The sequence below is a fragment of the Hesperophylax consimilis genome, chromosome 13 (genome assembly GCF_061612785.1).
Source record: "Hesperophylax consimilis isolate HC1 chromosome 13, BYU_Hcon_1.0, whole genome shotgun sequence".
In the NCBI taxonomy this organism is placed as follows: Eukaryota; Metazoa; Arthropoda; class Insecta; order Trichoptera; family Limnephilidae; genus Hesperophylax; species Hesperophylax consimilis.
The window spans coordinates 13,186,701-13,199,953 of NC_142848.1; the positions used below are offsets into that span (position 1 = coordinate 13,186,701).

Genomic DNA, 13,253 nt, shown 5'->3' on the forward strand with positions numbered 1-13,253 from the left:
GGCACATTGCTAGTCAATCCAAGGGAGCCTGCTATGCCTCAATACTAAGGACTAACCCATCAAAACCGTGGTTTCAACAATTCCTCCATTTCTCCAAAAAATAAATTTCTACACTTCGAATGAGGATCGGACATTGTTCCATTCCTTCTCATCTCTTCAAAATGCATGTGCTTGACTCCTCAGATTGTACATTCTGTGGTCTAGAAGTGGGAACTTTAGATCATATATTTTTTGACCACTCTAAACAAATATCCTCTCTTCTATCAAGCCTTATCTAAAATTGCCTCCGCTCCATTCAACATCTCTTCTAAGTCTGAATTCGACCCCAATCTTCCATATAATTTTGAAATTTGCCCATTTAAACAAAATAGATATATAAATTCACCTTCCTTCTCTATAATTTCAAGTGATGGCCTAGAACAACCTTGAAGGGTGAAAGCCGGAAACAATTTGAAAAAGAAAAAAATATGCTATTAAATTTTTACATATTTTATTAGACAAATGTATTATAAACATTACTACTACCTCACTTTTTTGAAGTTTTATATAAAAATAATTAATAAAGTTTCATAAATTTTACTCAAATTGTGGTCGGAATCTTTGGTTTCATAGAGGTGTACATTTTAATTATTCTGTGGCTAACTTCTATACTCGATTATAAGACTTGGTAATGTCTGTTTCTAACACCGTTTAGTTCATATTTCTAACTATGAGGGTAAGGGATACACAACGATTTCCATAAGACCACATGAGCTGTTCCGAAAAGCAAACAAATTGACTCTACTCTCTCTCTAATAGCTATGTATTTGTTCCCAAAATCGAACAAATTAGCCTGAGGAGTTACAAATTTTCCCGTTAAAAATATATAAATCTCCAATATTCCATAAAACATAACTATTGAAAAACAAATCAAAATCGTGGGACATTACAAAAAACCAATTTTCAAACGTTCAACGGGTTTATTTTGTCCGTACAATAAACATTGTTTATTTTGATGTCAGGTGGAAATTTTTCCTGTTGCCGAAAAGTGTGTAATGTTTTTTTTACGTTAGGGGTTTGTTTGTTTATTCTCAACCAGCTTGTTATAAAAAATTACTATGTCGTCCGCATAAAGCTGTAGAGTTCCTTTAATACCCCACTTTGTTAAGACATTAACATAGATTAGCAACAACAACAGTCCAAAAATTAATCCCTGGGGCACTCCACATGTTATTTTACCTAGTGACTTGACTCCACCCAGTTCTACTGCCGAAAAGCGATTCGATTCGATAGGTAAGATTGGAAAAGTTTCAGGGTAGTATGTACCAACAATGCCCAAATGTTTTAGTTTTTCGATCAATACGTTATGATCCACTGTGTCAAAAGCTTTCTTTAGATCTGTTGGATGTAAAAGCAGCACACGCTATTGTTTCTCTATCTGCACAGACTAGTAAATAATAAAATAATATTTAATAATCAATTTGACAATGATTTTGTGATTGCGTTATTTAATATAAAGTTATGAGCTGCCACATTTTCTGATATAATAAGACAAGTATTCTGCCGCAGAAACTAAAAACACAGTATCTTCCTTGAGTCTCAGGGGAGACAGTATTTTTAGTTACAGCGGCACTATTATTCAAAGCCTATTAGTTCTATAATTCTTTAATCTATCTTGTTATACTTCAGCTTATGAAAAAATGAGGTTAATATCTTACATCTGTTAAAGCACCACAAATAGGATATTTCACCCAAACTGATGGTGGGACTTTCGAATCTATAAGAATAAAATTATATAGGTACAGGACAATACATTTGTGAGACAAAATTCAATAAAAGAATTTTTTTTAAAACATTCTCTAGAAATTACTCAAAAAGATCAATCATCCACAGAGTAAAATACTATCACACATAATTTAAGGAATCATCCAGAAGTTTCCTGTAAAATTTTATTAAGGGTAAACATAACGCACATTATAATCTACAGATTCATAGATAGGGTTAATTTAATTATTTTATGAAAATACACTTTTTGGAAGTTATGCTTTGAAATATTAAAATGAATTATTTGTTTGAGCCCATACATACGCAATATGAATATGAATAAATAATTTTGTCCATATAAAAACTCAGTTCTTACAAGAAAATCATACAAATACAATACTGGATTGAATTATCAATACAATATTGATATACATAAATACACCTCATCTGAATATAACTGACCCCATCTAATTACACCATGTAACATATCTCATATTTCGACAGTTAAAGAGATATTTGAAAGTTCTATAGTTCAATCCCACTGAAAGCTGAAAATGCGTTGCTAAAGAAATTCCATGCAAATAACATGACATATAATTATAACAGAATTTCCGCTTCACTAGAAGAATAATTTTTTGAAGTAGGTAATGAACAAACTAATAATTAATTATGTTTTAATGTCTCTTTATTCAGAATACCACCATACAGTGATCCTTAGTCAGATGCTACACCCGTAAATGACTTAAATTACCAATGTAAACAGTATTGTTTATTACTTCTCATAATCTATGGCAACTTACAGAAGTCGTAAGTGGTGTAATTTTTTGACAGGTCTAATTGTGCCTGCGCACTTGATAAGTTGAGACGCTTATCGTAACTTCACAATTGTGCCTAAATGCTCCGATGCTAAACATTAAAAAGATAGTTTTTTTTTTCCTCAAAAAAAATGCCATTTTTTATTATTTTAACTAATGTATATGAGTTGATTAGAAATTATCTCCCGAAAATAGTGTAAAAAAATAACATTAGACAAATCAAAAATAAGTACCACAAAAAAATGTAAATGGGAAGAAAATAAATTAACCGTTTATATGGATACTTTTCAGGTGGTAAAAGTGCTTTCCGAAAAGAGCATCACACTTTTCGATAAGCGGTCTAATGTCCAATTCAAGTCGCTTGCTGTCATTCGGATAAAATTAAAGAACTGATGTTGGTCCTCCATTCTTAATTTTAAAACAAAAGCACCTGGATATTTTATTCTCTCAAGCTAACTTCTAATTCAACACTTTCTTTGGGCCCTTTCATCTTTTCAAAATGAGCATCTCTAAATAGTATAAAATAAAGTTGCTATCCGTGTCTGTCTGTTTGTGCACTTAGTTCTTTATAAACTACGCAACGGATTTTGATAGGGGTTACACTGTCATTTAGAGAATTTCTTCCGGAAGGTTTATATATTATATTTATATTTATACTGGTAATTTATATTTGTAGAAAGTAGAGAAAAGTCGATGTTTCAACAAGTCGTAAAAAATATATTTTCGGGCGCTTACATTGCTAACGCTGGCTAAACCTTATGAGATACATCAAAATAATGTACTACTGAATTGTATATCATGAACAGGCCTACAGAAAAGTCCGCGATGGTATATGTCTATCTCATAAGGATAACCTCCAGCAACGCCAGCTAGTTAATCATAAATTGGATGAATGTGTAAACTTACTTGAAAGTATGTAACTTCTTTAAAAATTAAGTAAGCCATATATTTAAATTACGGGTGTAAGGCTAGCTTACCAGCTAAAAAAGAACTAAGTACAAGAAAAATGTAATGCCACTTTGTAGCAGACTCCTAGCTTTACCACTGTGATCAATTGACATTAAATGCACCATACTTACAATATGTATTCATAACTAATAATAACAAACAAATGTTCAAATATTATTTAGAATTTTTTATTTAATTAGGTAGGTATCACAACAACAATAAAGAGAAATATTACTAAATAAAGGTAATTCCTTTTGTTAAGACAGATTTTTTATAAAGCTTATTGAAAAAATCATAATACATAATTGCGCCCTTGAGGTGATTTTGCACAAAAACGGCGCTATACAAGTCATCCAATTATTATTATTATTATGAATAAATAATCTCTTGAATAATTTACCACATTCTTTAAAAAGTTAGTCTTCTAATTATTTTATACCCTTTATTACTCGTATTTAGTATTTTGACTATGATATATTCTGCAATAATATTTTTTTCCTAAGGCACATTTTCAGTTTTGAAACCATATTTGAAAAAATATTAGAAGTTTTATTTCGTGGAAAGATATATTATGAACATTGTACATATATTATATTATAAGACCTTACTTACTTACAAATTAACAATAATAATCATTGGTTATCAGATCATCCAATAAAAGATCGAGAGAGCTACATTTTTGGTGGCAATTTTCATTATGGTAATTAGATATTGAGTCATATTTTTATTAAATTATGTGGTTTTGGATTTTTTATTTATTTTTCACTACCCCATATTCCTTGGCACTCAGTATAAATTATTGTTTTAAAAAGTTGTCTTCCAATATAGTAAATATTTGCTTTTATTGAGCGTGTTATACTGTGTTAAAAAAATACATATTTCACTAACTTGTCTGTCGCTTTAAGCGCTAGTTTATACTAATATATAAACATAAAAAGCAATAAGTCTTCTAACTAAATGCACAGACTGTATAATATAAATTCAAGATTTTTAGGCCACATATATATATTTTTCACAAATCTTTTAATACCGTTGTGCCAGACTTAGGACGGGTTGTTTCGGAGAATTTGAACAATTCATCAAACTTCAACGTTCATTTTCGGGTTCTGTGAAAGTCTTATTCAAGTTCTGTTATTATATCATTGTAGGCTAGTTGCTTGACAAAACTGAAATAAAAACAGAACTTGAAAAAATCTTTCACAGAACTTGAAAATGAACGTTGAAATTTGATGAATTGTTCAAATTCTCCGAAACAACCCGTCCTTAGTGCTTAGTTAGAGGTAATTTCTTTCACACAACCGACCCAAGTTAAAAATAACCAGTTTTAGTTTTCCATGTTTTTTTTTAACACAAATCTTTTTATAATTTCTTAAGACAGATCAGAATAGATTTTTCTCGACAATATTGAGAAATATGTCGAGGGATTAAAATTATATTTTTAATTATTTACAAATGATAAGATTAAAAAGGCCAATGTACACAGGATGCTTTTTTATAATATATATATATATATATGGCATAAAACATATGCAGGAAATTGAAATGTCTGTAATAATAACTTAGTTAACAACACAGACCAAAGAAGCATGACTCGCCCGAACACAAAACCTGGATATCATTTCAAAGAACTGGAGGCAAACTATGTGACAATCTTTTTGTGGAACCTGTACATTGTTGGATTCATTTATTGATCACCGAAAGAGACAAGCCCACGCTTCTTCCCGCTCCGTGGAATTTGGTTTGCTCCCTTCGGCTTTATGGACACGTCCATCTTTTCTTTGGTCAGTGGTTAACAACAATGATTCCTTTTGCACAAATAAAGTATTATACAAATTAACACTCGGAAACAGGAGCAAAAGAATATAAAGATGTCAGTGCTGATGGTGTTCCCGGTAATGCTGATACTTTTCAGGGTGTTCAGCAATATAGACTACATAAATTAACGGAATTATAAAAGCCATCATCAAAGCACATCCAATCAAATGTATCCATTTGATACCAAAATCAGCACCTCTAGTAGTAAATTCTGTTATCAGAGTAGATTCCACTGTTTGTGGATGCGGCCTCTGGTCTATTAATAACGGTGTTGAATTATTGTCCAAGTCTATGTTGTTAGTGGTCACTTGATCAATGGGTATGCTTCTTGGAACATTATTAAAATCTTTACCCGTACTTGGAAATACATTGTCTCCATGCAATGAACTTGCATTTGAATATTTTTGGAGTTTAATTTCTGAAGCGTTTACTGATGCGACTATCAACTTTTGCTGAAAGTTGTCATCACTGGCTAAAGGAATATTTTCTTTGTTGTCTGCAGTGCTTGTGGCCGAGTTGGTCCTGGTGGGAGAGTTATGTCCGCTGGTATGCACTAGCGGCAGGCCTTCAGTTAGCAAGGAATAAGCAGTCACAGGAATTTTTAATACTCGCTTTGCAAATATTTCATTCTCCCTTAAAATGTTATTTGCTCTCATAATCGTCGATACCTGAAAGTTTTTATTATTTTTAATTGGTTTTTGAATGCTCAAACATTATCGCTTATATTGAGATTAGTGCTTAGATACCTAGGTTAGAGTAATAAAATTGATGACAACGAAAACAAACTTTAGATGCAATTTGTATATACATGAAAATATCAGAGAAACTTACAGTACAGTTAAATCGCAAGGCAATTGCTTGTAGAGTATCACCTTCCTGAACTTGTGCTTCAACAAAATGTTGCGGTCTGTGGACCTTTCTTATTGGAAGATCTATATCCTCATCATCACTCGCATCGCTGTACTTTCCATTTCCTATTCTATTATAACCCTGGGGGTCATATCCTTTATTCTTCATCCTTAAAGAACATATCATTTTAATGAAAACATAAAGAGACAATAAATTAATAAAAACTAAGTAAGAAAATAGGGACACTTTTAAAATAAAACACTATGTAGTACTTAGATAATAATGACAAGTAAGTATTTCGGTTTCCAGAAATGGAAGATAATGAATTTTATTAGTTATTTTCGATAAAATTAAAATCGATTGTTCACTTGGCATTGTTGGCACATTGTTATTGATGCGAAAGTTTTTTCTCTTATTTAACCCAAATGATCCTAAAATAAGTACTAGTTAGGTTTGATTGAGAAATAAAATAAAAGCTAGCTTAAAAAAAACTATTTTAATATTGTTATGTCAAAACATGACACGAAAAAAAGACGTCAAATTATCCTTTTTTTAATGAAATAGCTATTAAAATATATTATTTTCGATTTCTGGTCTACATTATTATCTAAATGAGTGATTTTAAAATAAAATGTGCACATTAAGCGTGTTTAATTGCCCTATTTTCTGTATATGTACCAAATTAAGGGCATAATATGATAGGCAAAGTGGTACAATTTGATATAAAACAGGAAACATCGACTAGGTACTACCTTTCGTAAGGAAAGAAATCTTTCTAATTCCATACAAGGTTAAAGAAATCACCTGAATATCCTTGTTAAGGTAATACGCGGGACCTTTCGAAATGAGTTTTCTTGTAAGGACATAGGAAGTCATATTCTAATTAGCTTAGTTATCAAATTGAATGACCATGGCCTGTCACACATTCCAATCTCCTTACTTCCTGCTTATTGAAATCACAAACAATAGTTGTGTTTAAATAACGAAGCACAAAAACTACTCATATTTCTTAATTAATGTCGAATACATCTTATATTACCTTGGTCTAGACTTCATCGTTTATATTTGAATGTTTACAATATACACTTTGTGCTACGTATGACACATTTTGACATATGTCAGAGTCATAGCGTACGAGACATAGATGTCATAGATATACCAGATTTGGAGATCTACGAACCACAGCCAATACGAGTGCTTGCCATAGACAGGCCCTGGACTAGTGATGGGCAGAATCGAAACATTTACATGATCGAAATATTTTAATCGAAACGTCAAAAGAATCGAATAAACGCTTAAATCGATTTAATCGTTCGGACATAACCTTTTTACATATTTGATTGCTTCAAGATCATATTTTCAATTTTATTATACAACAATTTCTTATTTTTTGTCGTATCTTGACAAACTAAAAAAATGTTATAACTACGATGTTAAAAAAAATGTCAAATTGTTATAACTACGATGTAACTAACTAACTAACTAACCATCACGTCGTTCACTAAGATCTGGTCCATGCACCCCCCCACTCATAAAAGAACCTTGCACATCCCATATTTTATCCTTTGTTTCCTTTCTTACCCTTTCAATCAAAATTCTACCATGCAGCTTGCCAACTGAACTTAGCAGGCTAATAGCCCTATGATTCCCACATTCCATACGTGACCCTTTACCTTTGTATAATGGCATGATCACTGCCCTTCTCCAATCTAAAGGCGTGTAACCTTCCTTTAAACGTTGGTTAAAAAGATTGCACAACCATGTGAGAATTATACGGCTACCCCCTTTAAAATATTCAGCAGCAATATTGTCGAAACCGACAGCCTTACCATTCTTCATACACTTAATTGATCTTTCTATCTCATCCATGCTAATTTCAGTAACATTCAGTCCATCATCATTCTGTAATAAAACTATATAATTGTAATACAGGCGAGCTTGCAAAATCTTTCCAAAGTCTCAATTTTAAGCGTCCGCTTCAGCAAACCCACCGACAAAATGAATAAGAAACATTTTTCGGTAGCTTATGTACTCGAATGCAGCGTGGGTAAAATCCCCACCCCTTTTCGGTCGACAGCCAAATGTTGGCTGAAAGTTGACCTTATAAGATATAAGCAGCGACAAAAATAAAAATAAATCAGTTCATCTTTACCAGCAAAACAAGTGTTTTACTTACAAGTTATTCCTGCCCTTCATCTGCCTCACCTCGCCTAGTCTTCTGCTCCAAATCTTCTGGTGTTTACCTCTTCAAGACCAGCCGGCCCTGATAGGAAACCGCTAAACGCCAGGAAGTGAGCAGAGACGACAGCACACCCAGTGCCCAACATTCACCGAGCACCGGGTGCGGGAGGCAAATTGCCATAAACTTTACAACTATCATCATCATCGGGCGTAAAGGAGCATTCTCATCGGTTGAAGACACGGTTTGGACCCGGCGCCCAAATCTACAATCTTGTGCGGACTCCTTTCCAGTACAGGTGAGGTTAATATAGGTTAGGTTAGTGTATGTTAGGTTAGTATAGGTTAGCTTAGTATAGGTTAGGTTAGTTTAGGGTAGGTTGGGTTAGGTTAGGTTAATTTAGTGTAGGTTAGGTTAGGTTAAGTTAGTATTTGTTAGGTTAGGTTAAGTTAGGTTAGGTTAGTATAGGTTTGGTTAGTTTAGTATAGGTTAGGTTAAGTTAGGTTAGTATAGATTAGTTTAGGTTAGGTTAGGTTAGTATAGGTTAGGTTTGTGTAGGTTACGTTAGGATAGTGTAGGTTAGGTTAGTATAGGTTTGATTAGGTTAGGTTGAGTTAGGTTAGTATATGTAAGGTTGGGTTAGATCAGGTAAGGATAGGTTAAGTTAGGTTAGGTTAGGTTAGTATAGGTATGGTTAGGTTAGGTGAGGTTGGGTTAAGTTAGTATATGTTAGGTTAGGTTAGATCAGGAAGGGTTTGGTTTTGTTTTTCTAAATACAAAATTGTTAGAATTTTCATTTTACGTAATTAAAAAAGAATGTTAAAATTAAAAATTTCCCGAATGCAGATAATTGTTTTTTATTTTGATTATGGGGAATCATAAGGTTTAAAAAAAAGTGTTATGTGTGGCCGAACAGATAACCTTTTTGAAGTGATTCGATGATAGTGAAGCATTTCGGTTTCTAAAACAAACAAAAAAACGCGCACAGCGCCGTGTCTCATCATGGTTTTCGGGAATCGGCTACTCCATAGACAAGATCGCATGGATTTTTTTTTTTAATTTTTACAGTTTGTCTTTGACATTTCCGATGGACTCGTTTCGATTCGTTTTCGTTTGTCGCCGGTTGATCGTTGTAAAGTTTTGCGCTGGTTATTATTTTTATTAGGTGAACCGTGCATGTGTGTGGAAAATGATACGACTTTTGTTTAACGTTGACAAGCATTAATTTGATACAAATATCACAATGGTGGCCAATACGCGGGTCATTCAGGTGACCAACATCGCTCCTCAAGCTACTAAGGATCAGATGCAAACATTATTCGGGTACTTGGGCAAGATAGACGATATCAGGCTGTATCCTACCATTCGGGATGTGTCTTGTCCCGTCCAGTCTCGAATATGTTACGTCAAGTACTACGAAGCGTCCACCGTTGGGATAGCTCAGCACATGACTAACACGGTGTTTATAGATCGAGCCTTGATTGTCATTCCTGTGGGGTCAGGGGAGATCCCGGATGAACACAAGGCTCTGGAGATGTCCAGTAATGGTACATTAGTACCGGGTCTGAATCCAACTGAACCTAGGCTACCACCAGAAGTTGTCAATACACTAGAAGGGGTTCCTCCGAACCAGGTTATTCAAACGAACGACCCTCGGCTGCTCGCTAATGGATTACCAAACTACCCTCCATTACCTGCTGCATATGACTCTCGGAAAATAGAAGAAATCCGCCGCACAATACTTATTATTGATGTACCATCTAATATCACAAGCCAACATCTTATTGATTACTTCAGTGCAGCTGGACAAGTCAAGTATTTAAGGTTTTGTGACCGGGATTCAGACAAGCTACGATACGCCCTTGTTGAATTCACCGAGCAGGAGAGTATATTGAAGGGCCTCAAAATGAATGGAACTGAAATAGAAGGCCATATATTGAAGGTAGATTTGTTTTCTAATAGTCTACAAGTTAATAGCATATTTTATGCTTTCAAATTACTTATTTACAGAGCCTTGTGAAATGTTTATTTTCATTTCAGAGGCCGTTAAAGTATTACAACCAAATTAATGTGTTTTTTTTTCTAGATACATCACGCGACCCAAGCTATCTCCAAGCCGCAGACTAAGAGTAACGAAGCTGCCCAGAGGGAGATCGAGGAAGCCATGTGCCGGGTGAAGGAAGCACAGAACCTGATATCTGCAGCTATTGATCCTGTTATTGGAATGCTCTCCAAGGATAAGAGAAGGTTTCTTTTTGTTAATAATTATATTACCCCATACACATTAACCACTCTAGCGATTCGTTGTATATTTACCATATTATTTAATTGGTATCATTCCTCAAAATTTTAATGGAAACATACAAACTGCTTACTGCGGTTTGAAGCCAATGAATCCACCTGGATTTCGCTGTTTATCTCATATTTTTTGTATAAATTTAGCACATTATGACAAGCGATCGCTTGAAATGTTTTTGAAAACTTGCCAAAAATCGCTGGAGTGGTTAAGAGGTATTAAGCCTACTACACATGGATGTGTTACATAAAAAAAATTGTATGTAACAAATCCATCCACTTGTGCCTTCAATTTTATCTCGTTTACTATAAACACCGAAGATGTTCCCGAGTTTGTCTGTAAAATGCAATGAACGTTTGAACACCACGAACTTGATTGGATAAATCCTTTCCATTACCTTAATTTTGTTTAAATTAAAAAGTCAGTTATCTTAACATGGTTATTCATATTGAATAAGTTGAGAATAAAATGGGTATACAATATCAAAGATGGCGGCATAGTCCATCCGACCCCAATTTACAAGTAAAATAAATGTTTTGATTTTTTCAAAACATAAATGTTTAGTTTAGTTGCCCTAGTAAAAATGCCAACTTTGATATAATACCCCTGAAAATATAGTATTATCGTTTAATAACTTCAATTGTTTTATAAATCATTTAGTTTGTATGAAGATTGTATAACCGATGTATGCCCGACATGACTACCACATCTCCAGTACATTTTGCAGGACGAGGTCCCGATCTCGCTCGCGTCGCCGTTCACGTTCCCGTCACAGATCTCGACGCTCACGATCTAGGTCACGGCAGCGGTCACGCAGGTCGCGCTCCCGGTCTCACAGACACACCCGCCACCGATCCAGGTATTTGTGTATCACTTTAATTAATTATATAGTAGATTCTGCTTAATTGGGACACATATTGTCCCAAATAAACCAAGTTTAAGGTAGATAAAAAAAGGTATTACTTATTGAGCTTTTTTATATGTATAAATATTACATTTACGGGTTCTCTCAAATGCATTTTATACTTTACTAATTTAAAAAAATTTATTTGTGCCGAGGAATTATACCCTGTCTTGTGTTTTTGTAATTGCAATTTTTTGAGTTGCAATTGTACAAAATCGTAAATGCGATTGACATCTATAAGCGCGGCAGTGTACTACGAACTGAAAATGTTGACGAATGCCGGCGAAAGTTTATTTACTGAGACACTTTTTGCATGCACTTCAGATCAGATCACAATTTGTCCCAATTAAATGGAATAGTGTCCCAGATAACCCAAGTAAATCGGTATTGTTCCTTGGCTTTTGACCAAATAACCGGCTGTCCCGATAAACCGGTATACCAATGAAGCTGAATCGACTGTATATTCAATATTTTCCTTGGCCTTTGACCCAAACAACCAACTGTCCCGATAAACCGGTGTACCAATTAATCAGAATTGACTGTATATTCAAGTTTTTTGGTGGTGGAATAATTCGTCGAGTAAAACCTCAAATTGTAATATTTAATCATTAGTGTCACTCTCAAATGAAAAATGTGAAACAGATTTAGAATCTTGTAATCATACATAAAGATAGCATTAAGAAAATGAAAATAATGTTGGTAGTTCTTTAGACAAAGTATGATTCAGTTAAAAATGATGCAAGTTGATATGATCATCAGTAGTCAGAGCAATGCCCCGGTAAGGCAGAGGTCCTGGGGTCAATTCCCAGAGGGTTTAGTGATTAAATTATATATATCTCTGGAATAATGTAATATTTCTCTTCTCTAGTAGATCACGCTCCCGAAGACGCCGCACCAGGTCCAGATCTCAGGACAGAGGGAAGAGTTCCAAATCTAAACGCGATCGATCCAGGAATAGGGACAAACCAGATAAGGATAAAGATAGAGATCGAGATCGTGATTCAAGGAAAAAAGATGATAAGAAAAAGATTGTTGCGTCTCCAGAAAAAGAAATGTCCGTAGAAAAGAAGAGATCGTCATCCACGGAACCAGTTAAAGAGAAACGCAGATCCCGTTCCCGAGATAAGAAGTCTCGTGAAAAGAAACGCTCCAAATCTCGAGATAGGAAAAGGTCACGGTCAAGGGATAAGAAAAGGAGCAGGTCTCGAGGGAAGCGCAGATCTACCACTAAAGACAGAAAAAGGTCTCGTTCACGGGAGAGGAAACGTTCTCGGTCTCGAGATCGTAAAAGATCTAAATCTAGAGATCGAAGAAGGTCTAAATCAAGAGATCGGAGAAGGTCCAAGTCAAGAGATGCCAAGCGGTCAGAATCAAAAGGCAAGATCATCAAGAGGAGGACTAAGTCACCTAGCATAGACAAAAGGAGGGATAAAGAAGATATTCCCAAAGTGGCCCGCAACTACGATGAGGAAGAGCGAGGCTTCGAGGCAGAGAAGATTCCTCGCATATCTGAGGAAAGGAGCGTGTCTCCCGAGGCCCAGAACAAGGACTCTCCTGATAACATGGATATTTCTAATTCTCCTTAAACATTATTATTTTGTCAGTCCAATGAGTGAAGGTTTATTATATTAGATGTTAAACTTGTATCGAGTCCATTGTAAAAATAAACCAATTTCATGAAAACAATCAGATTTGTTATTACAT

General features: G+C 34.5%; 2 protein-coding genes across 7 annotated transcripts; one reads left to right on the forward strand and one right to left on the reverse strand.

Moving 5' to 3' along the window:
- Positions 1-482: 482 nt before the first annotated feature.
- LOC149418469 (lysM and putative peptidoglycan-binding domain-containing protein 3) lies at positions 483-7,315 on the reverse strand. The gene is made up of 3 exons (XM_089638516.1): positions 7,210-7,315; positions 6,153-6,339; positions 483-5,989 (listed from the first exon to the last, which is right to left on the reverse strand). Exons 1-3 carry the CDS (start codon positions 7,224-7,226, stop codon positions 5,378-5,380), a joined length of 816 nt encoding a protein of 271 aa, XP_089494642.1. The 5' UTR covers positions 7,227-7,315; the 3' UTR covers positions 483-5,377.
- A 2,117-nt stretch (positions 7,316-9,432) lies between these two features.
- On the forward strand, positions 9,433-13,235 carry Srp54 (splicing regulatory protein 54). 6 transcript variants are annotated; one of them, XM_089638775.1, is made up of 4 exons: positions 9,433-10,291; positions 10,436-10,596; positions 11,361-11,504; positions 12,418-13,235. In XM_089638775.1, the coding sequence occupies exons 1-4, from the start codon at positions 9,593-9,595 to the stop codon at positions 13,133-13,135; spliced, it is 1,722 nt and encodes a 573-aa protein (XP_089494901.1). In that variant the 5' UTR covers positions 9,433-9,592; the 3' UTR covers positions 13,136-13,235. The 6 variants fall into 6 exon arrangements, with proteins under 6 accessions (XP_089494901.1, XP_089494902.1, XP_089494903.1 ...); XM_089638776.1 differs by having other exon boundaries at positions 12,421-13,235; XM_089638777.1 differs by having other exon boundaries at positions 11,373-11,504.
- The last annotated feature ends 18 nt before the right edge of the window (positions 13,236-13,253 follow it).

What these genes read in the sequence shown, in the direction of transcription:
- Srp54 (XM_089638775.1), top strand. Translation starts at nt 9,593, where the DNA reads ATGGTGGCCAATACGCGGGTCATTCAGGTGACCAACATCGCTCCTCAA. An exon ending in TAGAAGGCCATATATTGAAG is followed by an intron (nt 10,292 to 10,435) that starts GTAGATTTGTTT and finishes TTTTTTTTCTAG; the next exon opens with ATACATCACGCGACCCAAGC. An exon ending in CTCTCCAAGGATAAGAGAAG is followed by an intron (nt 10,597 to 11,360) that starts GTTTCTTTTTGT and finishes CCACATCTCCAG; the next exon opens with TACATTTTGCAGGACGAGGT.
- LOC149418469 (XM_089638516.1), bottom strand. An exon ending in CCTTGCGATTTAACTGTACT is followed by an intron (nt 5,990 to 6,152) that starts GTAAGTTTCTCT and finishes AAAAACTTTCAG; the next exon opens with GTATCGACGATTATGAGAGC.